The following is a 19,742-nucleotide window of genomic DNA, read 5'->3' as shown; positions in this document are numbered from 1 at the left end:
AGGTGGGCAGATCACCTGAGGTCGGGAGTGACCAACGTGGAGAAACCACATCTCTACTAAAAATACAAAATTAGCCAGGTGTGGTGGTACATGCCTATAATCCCAGCCACCCAGGAGGCTGAGGCAGGAGAATCGCTTGATAACAGGTCACACTGAATGGCAGAAAATACAGTATTGCTTTTAACTACTCTGTGCAAGGGATAAATGACTAAGGGCCTTGTACCTCGTTTCCTCCCCTTCTCTGAGATCAGTGGTCTGAGCACTTTCGGAGCTTATAATGCAGGTTCAAGGAGCTAGGAATCACAGGTGCAGCTTGCATTTCAACTTTTAAGATCAATTGGTTAGCTTCCTTTGACTACAAAGCTCTTCTCAATTTCTCTAGTACAGTCTTAACTTGATATGAAGCACTTACACGAGGAATGGTGCAGACAAGAAGGCAGCTTTATTGTACTTTGGGGGAGAAAAACATGATTCCATTTAGTGGGGGAAAAAAAGCCATTGACACTCAGTAAGCAACACTGCCATCTAGTGGAATGGTGACACACCACCAAGACTTTCAAGACCAGATAGGAAACGTGAGTGCATTTGGTTTCAATTTTCACCATAAAACAGCACTTTTAATAAGCTGGTTTTCAGAGAACCTCAGATTATTTTTCAGAAACTGCTTTTATCTTTAAAATGCACATGTATGTGCTTTGTTTTTGGTGGAGCATTAAGAATGAGTTGTATTTTTCTTATTAAACCATAAAATTAATTCTCAACTTGAAAGTTATGAAACACTTTGGGGCAACCTGCCTCTTTGAACACCCATCACTTTGGCTTGACAGTCGAACAGCAACCCCTGATTATGATAGCAGTTTATAAAGAAGCAAAACTCAACTGTACAAGAATGACATTGTTTTCTCATTTCCTCTATTTTTACAATCTATGGTGCTAAGTATTTGTACTTCACTTATTTGAATTTCTGGAAAAAATCATTAGAACACACCAATAACAATTTTGCATAAACCACTTAACCCAACTCTTATTATGACTGCACAGTAACAGTGGAAGATATTGGTGTGAGGATGTGGGAATGCAGTTCTTAATGAATAATCAAGCAATTCTCCAGGTTTTAATTCACCTTTATACCCACGTGTTGCAGTGAATGTGTTGATTTGATGACTTCTATGAGCATATAAATGAGAATGCTTAATGAAACACCTGGATGAAAAAAGAAATAAAGTTGTGAGAATAACATATTGCTAATAACCACAATCTCATATCAGCATTTCTGTTATTACTGAGATTTCAAATTCTGGGTTAAGAGCTCTGCTCTTTGGAATATCCACAATGGTTACTGATCTTGCTAATGGTTTCCTCTATTGCAACGTTTCTGGGTTTATGGTTGGAAGCACTCACGGATTCCAGAATGCATGAGTCTGACATGGTCTTCATTAAACCATATTCCTGGCAAATAATAAACTCCGTTAAGGATTTCAGAAAAGAGCCAAGCTCTGGGAGAGAGGTATACAAGTGTAGAGTAAGAAGTTGAATTAAAACATTTTTAGTTGCATTGTCTGTAGACAAAACTGAATGTTTCAATTCTGAGAACCTGAGATTGTCCAGAAAAAGTTAGTTCAGTGTGTGGGACATGAACAATCACAAAGTCAGAACCAGGTTATTTTGCATTTCTCACAGCAGCATTAACTGGGGAGTGGGGGTGGTACCTGAAGTACGATATCTGAATGAGCCTGGGGTTGTGGGAGTTGTCTTTTTTTTTTTTTTTTTTTTACTGCCTCAGCGTTCAATGCAATTTGCAATCATCTCCCCTTCCCCCGAGTCTGAAGCCTTCTTTCTCCCATATTCAAATTGTCTGCGTCATTCACATAATGCTACTATTTGGGTACTCCTGAAGCCAAAGCAATAAAAAATGCTAGGGGAGCCTTATATTAATTCAAACATGATGCCAAAGTCATCTCCAAAAAAGTTTATTAGCATGATTAAAAACATTTTCTTGAATAATAACAAAGAATTTCTAAGCATGAAAGAATATCAGTGGCTAAACCTTAAAACCAGTATTTGGAACTGAATGGACAGCTTTATTGCCAGTCTTCATTTTATTAAAAACAATCCATTGATTGGCTCCATGAAGTCGTGACTATTGCTTTGTCTGGGAATGAGTCCCTACTGCAATTAAGTATAAAAAATATCTTCCATCATAATTGGAGTGTGACCTGCATTAGAGAGTGGCTCTGAGTAAAGAGTTGATAAAAATCCACAAAGAGTTGGGTTTTTCTCTTTTAAAAACATTCCTTTACACACTACAAAGAAATAATTAGTATTTTGGCTTTTAAAATTCCTACATGATATTTAGAATGGCGGTCCCCAAGGGTCCTCCCTTCACATAATTGTGAATGCAGACCCTCTTCCGAGGGCACATCCCAGAGGGTGCGGACTCTGAAGACTTCAACCTCCCCATGTTTATACTGGTTTGAGAACAAAGACAGCATCATCCAGAACGTAGTAGTCATTATACATGTCACCTTCACACAGGTATGGCAGTCTGGTGAAAGCTTCAATAACAAAACCGGCTTTTCTGAAAACTTCAGGCAGACTATTCACTTGTTCTTCCCAGTTCTGTCCCTTGATTTCCAAAATTTCCGATGGTTTCTCCCACTTGCCACCTACTAATACAAATAAAAACATTCAGTTAAATTCTTGAACAAACAAGTGATTTTAAAAAGGGAAGTAGGGAGGAGCCATATCTGTCAATGCCTTGGTATGTGCCAGGCCTGAGGGCTTCACAAGTTACCTTTTACACTTCCCAGGTACTCCTTGAGACAGATGGACTCAGAGATAAATAACAGACTCAGAAGGGCTGAAGAACTTCCCCACACTTGCAAGGTTAATGAGTGTCAGTATGGAAATGTAAGCCCAGTTTGTCTGGATCCAAAGCCCACACTGTTATCTTCTCTGATGGTTTTGGGTAGTATCTGCCAATAGACTGACTGGGGGGTGTAATGGTTAATGGGTTTGGAAAACTGGTCATTAAATGCTGGAATACTGAAACAGAGAGCAACATGTAATATTTGAAAGAGGGTTTTGGACAAATGCAAGAAAATACCACTGGTTGTAGTAAACATTACCTAGAGAGATTTGTTAGGCTGAAAATAAAAATAGGCTCATGAAGGATTTTAATTTATACAAACAGATCACTGGAGAGTTTTTCAACGGAAGTTGACCCATTCCCTGCCTTTTCAGAACAAGTTTATAAACATTAAGCTCCAGGACCAGAGAGGTGGAACACCAGGATGGATGCACCCTCCGACATTTCTTGGACTACAGATGAAGTCTCTTTCAGTCATTTCCAAACCTATGAGCAGGAGATGCCTGTGGTACAAGGGGATTAGGTAAGGTCCTCTAATTCACATACGAGCCCAGCACTGACTACAGACAACACACAAAGATGACAGCATATTTAACTTTGGGGGTGCTTTTTAGGTGCTATGGTGATACAAAAACTACATATATCCTTTGAAGTGTTAAAAACCAGACTAACTTCCTGTTAATGAGAAAATACATAATGAGCAGATGCCAAAGGCACAGACACCATGGTGGAGAGATTTTTCCTAATTTTCAGTGACGCAGATGACGCTCTTCCCATGTCTGGGGAATTGCCTGCCCAGAGTCTGGGAGAGAGGCAAGGCCTGGGAGCCGGCTTTCCTGGCCTGCCAGGGAGCTGAGGCACCGGCAGGCAGCCTGAGCCAAGCACACTTGCCGGAGCCCTGGAATGAAGAGCCAGTGACCCAGAGCAGTGGGGACATGAGCTTCTCCATCTCTGGGAGTGGAGCAATGGCAGTGAGACCAAGGGGCCAGGGCAGTGGTTGAGGGATGCTGACGACAGGGCTGACGGCACCCAGTGCTTGGCAGTGGCAGCAGCATGCTCTTCAGACCCATTAACTGTGATTTGGGGCATTCTTCCTGGCTGTAGATCCCACACAAGGTTCACTAGCCCTCCCAGTGACTCTAGGAGCTATCCCCAAATGCTTGCAATAAATTTCCTTTTGCTTAAGTCAGCCTGAGTCTGCTTCTGCTGCTTACAAAGAAGAGCTTTACTCAATCACCACTAAGCGTCAGGGGAGAGGCACGGGGGACAGAGGGCCCACGTATTTGTTTCTCAACACATTAAAAAGGGGTCTCTGGGCCAGGCAGGGTGGCTTACACTTGTAATCCTAACACTTTGGGAGGCCAAGGCAGGAGGGTTGCTTGAGGCCAGGACTAGCCTAGACAACATACAATCTACAACAAAATAAAAATTAGCTGGGCATGGTGGTGCATGTCTGTAGCCCCAGCTACTCAGGAGGCTGAGGCTGCAAAGGGCCACAATCTTGCCACTGCACTCCAGTCTTGGTGAAAGAGACCCTGTCTCAAAAAAGGCGGGGGGAGGGGAGGTTTTTTTGGATTCAAAGCTGGAATACAACTAGTTAATAAAAGACAATTTATTTCTTCACTGCACTAGAATGTGTTGTTTACTAACTTTTCTCTTGTCTCTACCTGAAGCCACTTCTCCTTCTGCTGTTTCTTTGTTCCCAGCAGTTACTGGCCCAGAGTGGGACCCACAGCAGGTAGCCTGGACAGTGACTGAACTGTTCTGAAAAAATCCAAGTACGAATCGTCTGTCAAAGAACACTCCTTCTTCCTGGGAATATGTGCTATGTGTAAATCAAGATCCAAGAACATCTAACACCTAAGAGGACCGTAAAAATCCGTGGGAAAAAATGATACGCACATTTCTAAATGTGCTCCAGGTCAAAATCTCACTGTCAAATGGTGAAGCTGCGTTACAAACCATCCTTACACAATTTCAAAAAGTTCCTGATTATGGTTGCTTCATAAGAGGTTCCTCTCTTTAGCTCTTCCCTTCTGAAAAAAAGAAAGCCAACTTTCCTTTTGAATACACACCCCAACCCGCCCCAGCACACACAGAAATGGGGACTGTGAGCAGAAGCAACCTCGCTCACCATCTGCAAACCAATCTCATTCTATTTTATGTCGGTAAGGTTCGTTTTCTTCTCCTCCTTCATTTTATTTAAATCGCTTGCTATTTTTCACCTAATGCGTTTATATTTTAAGCTCCTTCAGATTAATTTTTAAATGTATAACATTATGGAAATTGCCTAAGGGGACAGGTTTCCTTTTTCCACTAAGAAATAGATAATAAAGAAAACAGCTGAGAAAAAGTTTCATGTTAACCTTGAAAAGTCTCTTTGCTATTATGCTGCTTTGGAGACGATCTGACTAAACAAAGGGTTGAAAATATTATTAAAATAATATGTACAAGTCATCAACAATTGTCATGCAAACTTGATGTGCACATAGAAAACATTAAACAATATTTGCTGAATAGTTTCAAAGAACAATTTATATAAAAGTACTTTTCATTTAAGAAAAAAAAAAACTACCATGACTCCTTCTATAGAGAATAGCCATCCCATAATGTATTTTTAAAATTCTGCCTACCCCTGTTTTTTATCTATGAAAGAGAAAGTAGGGCAGGGAAGGGGGCAAAGTTCTTAAAATTAATTTTTTCTCATCTGTAAAGAAATACACCAAAATGTTAATGGGGGTTATTTCAGGCAAAAGGACTATGGGTGACTTTTTGCTTCTACTTTTAATAATCTGTTTTATTTCCTAATAAGCATATATTACTTTCATAGACTGTTTTAATTAGCATTATTTTAAAGAAGAAGAATTCTCTTTTAGAGATAGATTCTGAAAGATATTTGCAGATATGGCTGGGATTTGCTCTAAAATAATATGGGCATGAGGGAGTAGGTGGGAGGAGAAAAAAAACAAGATTGAGTGGAAGCCATGTGATGGCAGGGGATGACTACTATCTGCTACTTCGATATGTTAGAAATTTGAAACCTAATATAATAATAATTTTTTTAAAAGCTTTGGGCTGGGCATAGTGGTTCATGTCTGTAATCCCTGCACTTTTGGGGCCAGAGTGGGAGGAGAGCTTGAGCCCAGGAGTTCAAGACCAGCATGAACAACATAATGTGACCCTCATTTCTACACAATAAAAAAATTAGCTGAGCGTGATGGCATGCACCTGAAGTCCCATCTACTTGGGAGGCTGAGGCAGGAGGACCACCTGAACCCAGGAGTTTGAGGTTGCAGGGGAGCTGTGATCGTGCTACTGCACTCCAGCCTAGGCAATAGAGCAAGACACTTACTTACTTCTTACTTACTAGATAGACAGCTTTGTTTAAAAGTCAAGAATTAGTTTCCTATTTACTTTCAATATGGTTTGTTTTGTTGTTGTTGTTGTTGTTGTTGTTTTTGAGACGGAGTCTTGCTTTGTCGCTCAGGCTGGAGTGCAGTGGCATGATCTCAGCTCACTGCAACCTCCATCTCCTGGGTTCAAGTGACTCTCCTGCCTCAGCCTCCTGAGTAGCTGGGATAATAGGCCCCATGCCACCACACCCAGCTAATTTTTGTATTTTTAGTAGAGACAGGGTTTCACCATGTTGGTCAGGCTAGTCTCGAACTCCTGACCTCATGATCTGCCCACCTCGGCCTCCCAAAGTGCTGGGATTACAGGCATCAGTCACCTCACCTGGCCGGTTTTTTAAAATAATAAAAATAATCTTTTTATTCCCTCCACCGAGGAAATAAATCTTCAACATTTTCATTGGATACTGTGTTTAAAAAACAAATCCTAGACTATGAGGATTCTTAAAAGAAATTTTTCACAGGAGCAGGCTGTGGTGTGACATATCCAAACTTCTCTTTTTTGTTAATATGTTGCCTAAGTGGTGGGGGAAGGGAACTGCAGTTTTGTCACAAGTCCCTGCTCACATAGGAAATCACTGCAGCTGGTTTTCTCCCGCACTCAGACTAATTGGGAAGAAGGCAGAAATAAGCAGAGATATGAAATTCCAAAGTTACAAACGCCTGTTTTTTTAATCCTATATTACTAGTTTTTAAAGAAAAATGTTAAAAGTCAGATCCCCCCAACCTTTTTTTTTTTTTTGAAACAAGAGTCTCACTCTGTCACCCAGGCTGGAGTGCAGTGGCACAATCTCAGCTCACTGGAACTTCCACCTCCTGCGTTCAAACAATTCTCTTGCCTCAGCCTCTCAAGTAGCTAGGGATTACAGGCATCTGCCACCACACCTGGCTAATATTTTTATTTTTTAGTTGAGATGAGGTTTCACCATGTTGGCCAGGCTGGTCTTGAACTCCTGACCTCAGGTGATGTGCCCACCTCAGCCTCCCAAAGTACTGGGATTACAGGCGTGAGCCACCACGCCCAGCCTCTATTCCTTTGATAGAGACAGGGCTGCACAATGCTACCCAGGCTAGAGTGCAGTGGTGGCATCAGAGCTCACTGCAGCCTGGAATTCCTGGGCTCAATCAGCCTACCGCCTCAGACTCCTGAATAGCTGGGACTAATGGGCACACCACCACGCCTGGCTCCTTAGATCCCTTTTAAAAACACTATCTGATTTGGAAGGCTGAGGTAGATATATTGTTAGAGCTCAGGAGTTTGAGACCAGTCTGGCCAACATGGCAAAACCCTGTTTCTACTAAACATAAAAAAAAATTAGCTAGGCGTGGTGGTGCATGCCTGTAGTCTCAGCTACTCCAGAGGCTGCAGCGAGAGGACTGCTTGAGCCCAGGAGGCAAAGGCTACAGTAAGCTAAGATCCCACCACTGCATTCCAGTTTGGGTGACATGGTGGGACCCTATCTCAAAAATAAAAATAAAAATAATGTGTAAATAATGGAATCATCCACTGTTTAAAAATAATTATGCAAAAGATGACTTGAGATTGAGACACTGCTTAACCTTGCTAAGTTCTGGCAAACCCAATTCCATTTTACATTTCTAATCAGTAAATACTATAAAATGTTTCACTGTACTTGTAAGGTGCTTGAGTCTGGGCAGGAGATATGAGGTTGTATTTCTCAGACTTGAGAGAGGATCCAGTCCCCTTGGCTGGAGATGGAGCTGAGCTAGGTCTCCCGCAGACCTGAAGCTCTGAGAAGCCTGCAGGCCTCCTCCAGGTGATTGTACCCTCTTGTTTGGTTTGCATTTATCAGGTCACCACAGAGCTCCCAGCTCATCTCACATAGCATAAATACCAAAATATAACATGGTGAGAAGAGGGCCAGACGTGATGGCTCACACCTGTAATCCCAGCACTTTGGAAGGCCAAGGCAAGCAGATTGCTTGAGTTCAGGATTCAAGACCAGCCTGGGCAACATGGTGAGACCCCACTGATACCAAAAATACAAAAATTAGCTGGACACAGTGGTACATGCCTGTAGTCCTCACTACTTTTTAGAGGCTAAGGCAGGAGGATGGCTTGAACCCAGGAGGTCAAAGTTGCAGTGAGCCATGATTGCGCCACTGCACTCCAGCCTGGGAGACAGAGACTCTATTTAAAAACAGTAACAAAAACAAACACACAAAAAAAACCTGGTGAGAAGAGACTCGCATCACAAATGGCATGATTCTAACTTTAATTCTCTGCTGTTATGAATGGGGACCCATAAGTGAAACACTAAGAGAAAAAAGCCCCTGTCTTAAAGTTAAGCATCAGGCCACTTGGAATGACTTTTCAATTCCATTTACAGTAGCAAAGGACAAATTCACACAAATAGAAACATTGGGGAACATACGACCAGGCTGAAGTCAGACCAAAACCTTGACAAATTCCAATTTGTCTCAACCAATACTGTTTTACCTATGGCCTCCCCTGCCGCAAGAAGGGTTTAGGGCGGGTCTTTCCATTTGTGCACCTGAGTAGCTTTCCACCTTCACATGCCTGGGATATGAAGGCCAAGGTGGGGGACTCAATCCTCATAACTTGGAAGACCACTGCATGTTGGAAAGTGCACTGGACTGGGTGACTAGTCCCAGCTCTGTGAACACACCTCGCAGACAGATGTCCACAGCCATCTCTCAAATGGCCACCTGACACTGTGGGAACAGTTGCAGTGATGGCTGCAGCAGCAATCACTGCCTTCTATTAAATACTTACTATAGCTTAGGCAGGTAACTACTCCCTAGGCATCGTCTTGAACGTCACACTAACCGCATGAGGTCAATAATACTATCCCCATTTGCTAATGAGGAAACTGAGACGCTGAGATTATAATGCTGGGAACAGGCAGAGCTAGGATCTGAACTCAAGTCTGTGCTCTTTACAATATTGTTAATTAAATGAGATAAATGCTACAAGGGCCTACAAAGCAGCACACACGTGCCAGGAAGAAAACAAATCTGCTTAGCCATGGCCTGGCGAGCTCATTTGGTCCCTGCTCAGTAATCAAAGACATAGCAGGCTAAGCCAGGGCTGCATTTCCACAGGTGTACATCTTGCCTTTTATCATGTTTCCCAAAGGGACACCAGGCTCACAAAGGTACAATTGTGAACAGCCATGAATTCCTGGCAATCCCAACTCCCACAAAGCACAAACATCGCTGCTGCTCATGGGCTCCATCAGCGGCAGTGGCAGCGTTTGTCTGGGGAGCTTTGACACAGGGTACCGCACTGAACACAGCACTCCAGGAAGGCCAGGGTGCAAATGAGGGAGGAGGCTGGGAGATTAAGTGATTGGATGGAAGGAAAGCTTGTAAGGAGAGTCACAGACGCCCCAAACTTCTGACTCCAATATGGTGCCACCTCTGTGCAGGACTCTGTTCCCCTGGAGCCTCTCTAGGGCTGGCCTCATGTCAGTGAACAGACATCACGTGACCCAGCAGGTCAAGGTCAGAAAACAGGAGCAGCTGGGACAAGTGAGGACCACTGGTGTCTATTTTTAGTCTTATTTACATTGGGATTACGGTAAGAAAAAGAACAAAATGGCTGGGTTTCCTACCCCAAAATTATAAGTAAAATAAAAGCACAGGCGAAGTGAGGTGAGAAGCCCATTAAACCACTCATCTGCTTCCTCCTACAGGTGTTGTAGGTGCCTGTACTGTCTCCATCACACAACCACAGTACCTAGAAGTGGACTACACTTACAAGGCTGTCACCATAAAGTGTACCTTCTTCGCAACCGGGTGCCCTTCCGAGAGACCAACACACCTGTGGTTTCGCTATGGCGCTCACCAGCCTGAGAACCTGTGCCTGGACGGGTGCAAAAGTGAGGCAGACAAGTTCACAGTGAGGGAAGCACCCACAGAAAACCACGTTTCTCTCACTGTAAACAGAGTGACTTCAAATGACAGTGCAATTTACATCTGCGGAATAGCATTCCCCAGCGCATTGGAAGCAAGAGCTAAGCAGACCGGAGGAGGGACCACACTGGTGGTAAGAGGTCAGTCAGCAAGGCTTTATTTCAGTGCATCATTGCATCTTGTTCAGACCTGTAAAATCATTACCTCACTCACATGCAAAAATCAGGAGATAAATTTGCTAAGTGAATACCTTAGTCAGTAAAGGGTGTGATCTGAGCACAAGTCACCATGAGGTTTGTACTAAAGAACCACTCCTAACTGGTTGGACAGGGTGGCTCACACCTGTAATCCCAGCACTTTGGGAGATCAAGATGAGCCAATTACTTGAGGTCAAGAGTTCAAGGCCAGCCTGGCCAACATGATGAAACCCATCTCTACTCAAAATACAAAAATTAGCCGAGCGTGATGGCATGCACCTGAAGTCCCAGCTACTTGGGAGGCTGAGGCAGGAAAATCCCTTGTAACCCGGGAGGCGAAGGTTGCAGTGAGCCGAGATCATGCCACTGCACTCCAGCCTGGGTGATAGAGCAAGTCTCCAACTCAGAAAAATAAAATAAAAGAACTACTCCAACTCATTTCAAACATCCACTAACACAAAGTCAGTGATATGCTGGTGCTCTATTCTCTCTTCACAGTGAAGGCTAACCTTCACATGAGCCACGCTCATCCCTTTTGTATATTACAGTGATTTAGTGTAAAGTACCATGTCCAAAGGCAAGCTTGTGGTGAGTAACTATCAGCTTTCTCAGGAACTGGTCTGGTAATGCACCATCTAGAACAAAGTGCTAGAGAAGCCTAAGTGATCAATAAATTGGACCCACAGAAAATATGCAATATGGAGAATAAGCACAGATTTGGAGAGAAGCTACTCAGGGATCTCTGAGCTTTCCCATTCTGCCTGGACATCACTTCCTAATATTTGGTAAAACCCATGACAATTCCTCACCTGAGCAAGGACATCAAACACAGGTAAATTCTATCAGTAATTTCACCAAGTCATTCCCTTGAGAAGACTAAGATTAAGAAATTTCAGAGAAAAAAAAAGGAATTTCACAGAAAAAGCTTTACATGATTCTAAAAAAAAAGAGAGAGAGAAAAGCAGCAACTCCTTGCCTTGTTGGGGTCTCTTCCCCTAGAAAGGACCCTGGTATGATGGGCACTGAGATCATTAAAACATTAACTCAAAATCAACCAACCATTCTATTCTAAAATAGGACTCTGAGGAAGGGAGATCATCCAGTATTATAATCCCTGCTTTTAAACTACTAGGGTTCTAATGGGCTTTTGATGTTCAAATGTCATTTAACCTTAGTTTATTCTCACCTGTCAGCTAAATTATAAACAAGTTAATGCACATAAAGCATTTTAATAGTTCCTGGCATATAGAAAATAACAAATGTTAGCTACTGACATTACACACACAGCTTTAGAGATTTGTATGTCTCACTGCATTAGCCTTCTAAAAACGTTAGTAAAAGGAAAAATAGCTTGTAAAAAGATGAAGGTCTCAAAAACAGCAAGGCTTATGTACAGAAATTCTTCATGAGCAGAAGTGAAAGTGTTAAGATACACATGGCTACTTCCTGTCTTTTCTACAGATCTCCTAATTTAGCACTGGAGTTTTTTTATTTAAGTTGTATAGATGTGGTTAATTTGTTGGTTTCACAAATAAAAACACATGCTGCATAAACTGCATTCACAGGATAAGCAGTTATGGACTTTTTTTTTTTAAGACAGTCTTGCTCTGTTGCCCAGGCTGGACTGCAGTGGCGTGATCTCAATTCACTGCAACCAACCTCCACCTCCCAGATTCAAGTGATTCTCCTGCTTCAACCTCCCAAGTAGCTGCAATTACAGGCGCCCACCAACAAGCCCAGTTAATTTTTGTATTTTTAGTAGACATGGAGTTTCATCATGTTAGCCAGGCTGGTCTCGAACTCCTGACCTTAAGCAATCTTCCCACCTCAGCCTCCCAAAGTGGTGGGATGACAGGCATGAGCCACCATGTCCAGCCTCATCTATGGGATATTTAGTTGGAAAGTACAGGCTATTCAGACAGTAAGTACAAATCTAATTGTGCTTTGTACTCCAAATAGTCAGGTAATTGAAGACACGGCATGTTACTTAATCCCTACCCAGAGCACAAGACAATTTCTGCAAGGAGGGAGAAATTCAGAATGTGAAAATGGATTCAATAACTCTATTTCCAGAATATTATCATAAAGCAGGAAGGCCACATGCAGCAAAAGTGCCTGTGTTTTAAGCATGCAGTGAGCACTGCGCTCCTCAATGTATGGCCTTCCCAGATTCTTTCACAGACAGGCTCTTTGGCTGTGTGTACTAGTTCCAAGGTTATAAATATTATCCTTAACAAATACATGTGAAAATATCTTAACCACATAGGCAGACTCTTGATGATCTTGGAAAAACATTTCTACCAGAAGAGATTTTAGATGCCCTTGAACAAACTGTCTGGAAATGTTTATCTAACTTCAAATGATGCTTTCCAATTTTAGTATATGCGCTGCCAAAGCGAGCACAAATGAGGCTTTATCTAAAAAGTGATGCTTACCAATATGACAGATGGTTGGTTGAATTTTTTTTTTAATTTTTAAAAACCAGTAACATTTTTGGCATAATACATTTAAAGAATTGATGAACTGGCTTTAACAATCACATACTTGAGTACATTTTGAGGTCAGTTTTTATATGAATAGGGCAAGCAGAGTAAGTTCACATTTCACCTCTAACATGCAGTGTCTATGATACTTTATACATGTATTTGCAAGAATAGGCTTTAATAGAGACTGTGCTTCTTTCTGTTTTTGTAATTAAGAAATTAAGCTTATCAGCAAGGAACTGTGGAGTGTCCTGACAGCTCTTATATCACTGCTCTCTGTCTATGTGACTGGTGTATGCGTGGCCTTCATACTCCTCTCCAAAGTAAGTCAAATCTTCTTGCATGGGATGTCTCTATAACCTTGAATATTACCAAAAGAAAAACAATTTCTATCTCTCCACAAGTTATGGACCTCAGCAAGAGCTCATCTAATATTTTCCTGTGCAGCTGCAGGGAGGAACATCACCTGCAGAGGAGGTCTGTGGAAGAAAGCATCATACATTCTCATCACTGAAATTATAAGCCAGAGGACACAACTTAGTGTTTTCTCTTTAAAGCCAGTAACATGGGATTAAGAAGAGAACCATCTGCTAGACTATCTTTCTGCTGTAGGGGTGAGGGGAGGGGAAGTGGTGGGAAGATATTACTGTTATCTATGAAAGCCTTAAGAATGATTTTTTTGTTTGTTTTTTGAGACGGAGTCTTGCTCTGTCACCCAGGCTGGAATGCAGTGGCGCGATCTTGGCTGACTGCAACCTCTGCCTCCTGGGGTCAAGCAAATTCTCCTGCCTTAGCCTCCTGAGCAGCTGGGACTATAGGCGTACATACCACACCCAGCTAATTTTTTGTATTTTTAGTAGAGATGGGGTTTCACCATATTGGCCAGACTGGTCTCAAACTCCTGACCTCATGATCCACCTGCCTCAGCCTCCCAAAGTGCTAGGACTATAGGCATGAACCACTTCGCCTGGCCAAAACAGTCTTTAATAACAAAAATGGGTTGATGAAGAGACTAAAAGCAGCCTTAAAATCTTCAAAAACGCCTAAAGTTATTGAGAAAGAATGCCTTTTTGCTATGCATATAAGAAAAGAGATGTATACATTATGTTAGGATTTCTATAAATCCTACAATCAACATCAGTTCGGTCCACTAGTTTTTAATGGAATAAAAGCACCTTGGAAATGATGTAAAAATTAACTCTTACTCACTATCATTTAAGCATTAAGTCAGTTTAATCTTATTAGGGCATGAGATATCTGCCACCATTGTTATGAGGACATAAAATGCTTCATAGACTTTTCTTCTCTTCTTGGCAGTCAAAATCCAATCCTCTAAGAAACAAAGAAACAAAAGAAGACTTACAAAAGGTACAGACCAACACCTTCAAAATATTTTTTACACTGTGGCTTGTTCTAACTATTTCAAAATTGGTTGAAGTATTTTAAGTTTTTAAATATTTAAAGTTTCAACAGAATATCAAGGTAACTTTCAATCAACAGATACTGTTTCCTATTGCTGAGAAACTCAATGACAAAATAATCTCAAGTGATAAACTGCAGCTTAAATTGGACAGTTCTCAACCATAAATTCTATTTAAGGTACTCAAATACAAAAGAGCTAAAGGTAGGCATACATCTGTTGGGAAGGCATAGTTTTTAAGACTGATGGCAATAAAGTAAGAAAAGTTCTGATGATGTGCAGTTATCATTGCTTGTATTCTCAAAGGAAAGATTTTTTTTTCTCATTGTCTTTATAGAAGAAGAGTGCTCGGCGTATTTTTCAAGAAATTGCTCAAGAACTATACCATAAGAGACATGTGGAAACAAACCAGCAACCTGTAAGTGTAAAATGTCCATGAAAAAAAAAATGTAATACAAATAGCATGTTTGAAAACACTAAGCTGCCAAGGAGCTGTCAATAACCATGTTTTCCTTCAGAAGACTCTGAAAGGGAACTTTCACATGAAATGCATTTTTATATAGAACCTGTTTTAATAAATACATAACAAAAGGCATCTGATACAATATTACATAGCCCCAGGCTGGCAGATGAGTGCCATGGAAACTTTCAGAAACATACTGGACACAAGCAATGTTTTCAATATACACAAGGATGCTTAAAAAGGATGGATTGAAAGCTACTCCATACAGTATACTGCATACAGTGGTAGGCGTTAAGTAGATATTGCAAACATTTGTGGGTCGAATTATGAAAACAATTACTTGTTACTTATAATGCAAAAATAAATTGACATTAGAAATGAGGCAGCTAATGATATTTAAAAATGAGTATTTCCCCAGTGTCTGGAGTTGAACTGAAAAAAATAATACATCCATATCTATAATACATCTGACAGTGTTTTTTTTTTAAGTCTTATATAAACAGGTTCTTCAAATATGATGTTGTCTTAGCTTCAGCAGAACAGATACTTTGATTACACGATGCAAGATGAGATAGCTCAAATAAGCTAAAATGTATACAAAATAAGGTTATTTTTATTTTTTAAAATTTATGCAACGCTTCACACATTTCCATGTCATCTTTGTGCAGGGGCCATGCTAATCTTCTCTGTATCAGTCCAATTTTAGTATATGTGCTGCCAAAGTGAGCACAAAATAAGCTGAATTGATACACTAGTAAACATATTTTTCTCTGAAACAGCAGCCAAGAGGGCAAATGCAACAGGAGACTGAATAGAGTAGTTTTTTTTTTTTAGCCCAACTTTCACTTATTAATTTTTTTTTTTTTTAACATGGAATGCTTCGCGAATTTGTGCATCATCCTGCGCAAGGGCCATGATAACTTTCTCTATACTGTTCCAATTTTAGTATATGTGCTGCCAAAGCAAGCACTAAAAATCTAACTTTTACAAAGGATTTTTGCCAAGGAAAGAATATTGTCTAAGTAGTTGTTTCATCCTCCAGTGTATATATGGATACATAAAAATGATAAATAGTCTAATTACTAAGATGCCACACTGAGTAATTATAAATTATTTTTCTTTCTGAGGCCGGGACATGTTTCAACAACAAGACCAAGGTATGCAGCCTGAAGGCAGTACTAGAAGTGAGAATTGTAAAGTTCCCAGCCAGGATTTTGACAATAGCATCCAAACAAGAAAAATATTTTTCAGTTCCCTCATCCTACTCTAAAAACGGATGGGGAAAATGGCAACCTGACCTTTAAGGTTACTGAATGGGCACTTAAGACCCAGAATCCAAGATGGCCCAGTGGTTTGCATGTTGCTTGGTGGGTGGCTTCATTGGTTACACAACTTTAAACATGGCTTTCTATTTATTATTGCAGGAGAAAGATAACAACACTTATGAAAACAGAAGAGCACTTTCCAACTATGAAAGACCATAGAAATGTTTTAGTGTTCAATTAACTCACTGAAAATCCAGCTGCAGGAGCTATGGCAGTGTTAATGAACATACACCATCAGATCTTAAAAAAAATAAAGGTAAACAGAAAAGACAACTGGCTACAAAGAAGGATGCCGGAATGTAAGGAAACTACAACTAACAGTCATTAACAAAATACTAAAACCCAACAAAATGCAACTGCAAAATACCTTCCAAATTTGCCATGAAAAAATTCTATTTTAAACACGTATCCTGAGTTTGTTTCATTCCACGTGAGATGTGTGATGACTGCCATCCTGAAGATCTGAAGCTAAGCCATATGCCTCAGTCTTGAGTGGAAGAATCATCTTTGTGGTTTGTGGAAATCATGGGACAATTAAAATAAGTTGAGAGGGTGCAAAGTGACAAAATTTGAGTTAGAGACGTTCATTTTGAAAAGCACCTTAGTGAAAGTTACTTCCTCTGATGCTGTCATGGGGCACTGGAGTAGCTTGCCTGCCAGGGTATGCAAAGTAACTTACATCATGCTACTAGCAAAATGAGAACAGAATAGTGACTAGAATAAGAAAATTAAAACCAAAATACAGAAAGTCCAAAGCTGAAGGTTAAACAGAGGAAATTTCAGAACAAATAAACCACAACTGACTCTAGATGTCAGTGTTGTGCCAAGTATCAGCACCAGGGAAGGTGTGGGCAACATGTCTACTTTACAAGTACATTTGTAATACTGATTTTTAACCAATTTAGGAGGGAAATGTCAATAGGAGGCAAGGTACAGCAAGGATATTTACGGAATTCAGGACCACTTCACTAAGAAAACATGATACAAATTGTCCTTTGAAAGCTACTTTGGTATAAAAAATCTAAAGAACTCATAAGTATCAGTATTATTAAACACAAATTACAACCTTACAAACTACTATGTTTATATCATTTAAGTGTTTCTTTTAAACTGGTATTGCCTGAGATGTATTCTTTTTAAAACTTAGAATTTTAAATACTTTAAGATTCCTTTGAAAGAGTTTTTGCACTGATGGCTGAAATCAGTGATATCAAACTTTTCCTGATCATATGTGCCCAGAAAAATGGACAGAGGAAAGGAGGGAGGGTGGAACCTCATTTTATTTGTGTGTATCTATGTATACATGTGAGTGCACATGTGTGTAGGCACATGTGTTTTGTGTATAGTGTATGCGTGAATATGTACGTATGTACCTTATACACAAAAACAGAAATTAAACAATGGCATAAGCAGCAATACAAATAAAAAATGCTAACATTTTCTTGCCATATTGCAAAATAAACTGTCTTGTGCATTCTGCAGTGTATACTTCCCTACTCTGAGACCACTGGCTCAGGTAAAATAAGAAGCTTCTAAACCAGACTGCAAAAAAGGGCAAGCACTAATACCACCAAGAGAACAGAAGTGTTGAATTCGATCATTTGCTTTTCATTTCTGGGAGTCATTACATTTTGGTACTGAATTGAATTCCAGGGCTGAAAATTCACTGTTCGTTGTATAACTAATCAGGAGACAAAATCCCTAAGATAAACTAGTATTTTCTCACAATATGCCTTTCCCACTGTAAGCAAAAACTGTGTTTCAAAGATAGATTTTGAAGCTCAAATGTAGCATATACTTTCCCAAAGAGTTATATTCCTCTAGGTCATATATAAGAATATCTGGTGTATACACAGTATTCATGCATTATTCATCTATCTTGCCAACAGTATTTATTTTCAAACTTCAAAACAAGTTTTATTTGGGAAGAGTTTATTTTGTTAAAGCTACAAGCAAGCTTCTTTCCCAATTACAAATCTAGAGATCTAGCAGTTTCAGAGACCTCAGTGTTCAAAAATATATTTCAAAATTAACAACTAAACTAAACCCACACCGAAAGGAAACAGTTTTCAGATTGGTTTGGAATGTACAGCCATTGATTTCAGATGCCAACAATATTTACTGAGTGCTACACTATACAATCAAAGGCCTCTTTGCAAACTCTCCTTGGGTCATACTGAACTTGCTCCACCCCACATGAACCTTATTCACACCTTCATGCTTTTGCACATGCTGTTCCCCTCAGCCGGGTACAATGCTTCAGATCACAAACACAGCTCACCCCAACATGAAACCTTCCCTAACTCACCCAGAGGCTAACGGATCTTTTTGTCTAATTCTTCAGTACTTTGCCATTATTTCTTAGCACAATCCCCTGCCATTATCTGTTTATTGTACAGATATTCTATATTCTGTACTATTCTGTGTTTTAAGAGCAAAAGCACAATTCTCATTTATCTTGGTACTTCTATTTAGTACACTGTAGGCCCTCAAATGCCTTTCTATCAATGCAACTTAACAATATTTCTATAGAAAAATGCTTCTTCAGCATTTAAATTAAGATATGTGGCATACTTCAGTCCCTCACCATGAAGCCTCACCCCTTTCCATGAAGACCATTCAACAAATCCCTAACAGTTGTAATTATACTCCTATCTATGCCCAGAAACATTTTCAATGAAAAGGATTAAGCTGTAACTTTTTTTTTTTTCTTGAGATGGAGTTTCACTCTTGGCACCCAGACTGGAGTGCAATGGTGTGATCTCAGCTCACTGCAACCTCTGCCTCCAGGGTTCAAGCGATTCTCCTGCCTCAGCCTCCTGAGTAGCTGGGATTACAGGCACCTGCCACCATGCCTGGCTAATTTTTGTATTTTTAGCAGAGACAGGGTTTCATCATGTTGGCCAGGCTGGTCTTGAACTCCTGAAATCAAGTGATTGGCCTGCCTTGGCCTCCCAAAGTGTTGGGATTATAGGTGTGAGCCACTGCACCTGGCCTTGTTTCCAACTTTAATGAAAATATTTCTACTTTAAATATGATGCTGATGCTATTTTATTTTTACTTGAAGTTGCTGTTGTTTGACTTGAGATGTTTTGTTTTGTTTTTAGCTCACTGCAACCTCCACCTCCTGGGTTTGATCAGTATTCCTGCCTCAACCTACTGAGTAGCTGGAATTACAGATGATGCATGCCACCATGCCTGGGTAATTTTCATATTTTTAGTAGAAACAGGGTTTTGCTGTGTTGGCCAGGCTGGTCTCAAACTCCTCACCTCAAGTGATCTCCCCACCTCGGCCTCCGAAAGTGCTGGGATTACATTTCCCTCTTAAAGTTGTGTTACAGACTGTGTGTTTGTTTGTGTTCCTCCCAAATATATATGTTAAGGCCTCTACCCCCCATCGTGATGGTATTAGGAAGTGCGGTCTTTGGGAGGTGATTAGGATTAGATGAGGTCATGAAGGCCTGGGTAATGCCACCAGAACCCCTCTCTACAAAAAAATACAAAAATTAGCTGGGTGTGGTGGCATCCACCTGTAGTACCAGTTACTCAAGAGGCTGATGTGGGAGGATTGCTTGAGCCCAGGAGGTCAAGGCTGCAGTGAGCTGTGATCACACCACACTGCTCTCTAGTATGGGCAACACAGTAAGTCCCTGTCAGAAAAGAAGAAAAAGAAAA

General features: G+C 40.6%; 2 protein-coding genes and 2 non-coding genes across 10 annotated transcripts in view; 1 reads left to right on the top strand and 3 right to left on the bottom strand.

Moving 5' to 3' along the window:
- Nucleotides 1-420: 420 nt before the first annotated feature.
- The window catches only part of METTL9 (methyltransferase like 9), a 46,729-nt gene continuing 27,407 nt past the window's right edge, over nucleotides 421-19,742 (bottom strand). For 2 of the 6 annotated variants that reach the window (XM_017534381.2, XM_017534378.1), the window contains exon 5: nucleotides 421-2,669. In XM_017534381.2, coding sequence (XP_017389870.1) covers nucleotides 2,464-2,669 — 206 coding nt within the window. In that variant the 3' untranslated portion in view covers nucleotides 421-2,463. The remainder of the gene's footprint in view (nucleotides 2,670-19,742) is intronic. The other 4 variants (XM_017534382.2, XM_017534379.1, XM_017534375.1 and 1 more) reach the window with 3 other exon arrangements.
- On the top strand, nucleotides 4,127-17,539 carry IGSF6 (immunoglobulin superfamily member 6). 2 transcript variants are annotated; one of them, XM_017534383.2, is made up of 6 exons: nucleotides 4,127-5,037; nucleotides 9,960-10,319; nucleotides 13,076-13,182; nucleotides 14,177-14,227; nucleotides 14,617-14,697; nucleotides 16,167-17,539. In XM_017534383.2, the coding sequence occupies exons 1-6, from the start codon at nucleotides 4,971-4,973 to the stop codon at nucleotides 16,224-16,226; spliced, it is 726 nt and encodes a 241-aa protein (XP_017389872.1). In that variant the 5' UTR covers nucleotides 4,127-4,970; the 3' UTR covers nucleotides 16,227-17,539. The 2 variants fall into 2 exon arrangements, with proteins under 2 accessions (XP_017389872.1, XP_037596513.1); XM_037740585.1 differs by lacking the exon at nucleotides 16,167-17,539 and adding an exon at nucleotides 13,264-13,336 and having other exon boundaries at nucleotides 14,617-14,698.
- On the bottom strand, nucleotides 15,366-15,472 carry LOC119472116. Its single transcript, XR_005201227.1, has one exon. It is a non-coding gene; the product is annotated as a U6 spliceosomal RNA (small nuclear RNA).
- LOC119472105 lies at nucleotides 15,607-15,712 on the bottom strand. Its single transcript, XR_005201216.1, has one exon. It is a non-coding gene; the product is annotated as a U6 spliceosomal RNA (small nuclear RNA).

This window comes from Cebus imitator, unplaced genomic scaffold, assembly GCF_001604975.1.
Source record: "Cebus imitator isolate Cc_AM_T3 unplaced genomic scaffold, Cebus_imitator-1.0 Scaffold85, whole genome shotgun sequence".
Taxonomy (NCBI): Eukaryota; Metazoa; Chordata; class Mammalia; order Primates; family Cebidae; genus Cebus; species Cebus imitator.
This window is presented reverse-complemented; position numbering and strand designations above follow the sequence as displayed.

Excerpts from the sequence above, each read along its gene's own strand:
- IGSF6 (XM_017534383.2), top strand. The coding sequence starts at position 4,971 with ATGGGGACTGTGAGCAGAAGCAACCTCGCTCACCATCTGCAAACCAAT. Across the intron at positions 5,038-9,959 it reads TCTCATTCTATTTTATGTCG|GTGTTGTAGGTGCCTGTACT; the intron begins GTAAGGTTCGTT and ends TTCCTCCTACAG. Across the intron at positions 13,183-14,176 it reads CCTTCATACTCCTCTCCAAA|TCAAAATCCAATCCTCTAAG; the intron begins GTAAGTCAAATC and ends TCTTCTTGGCAG.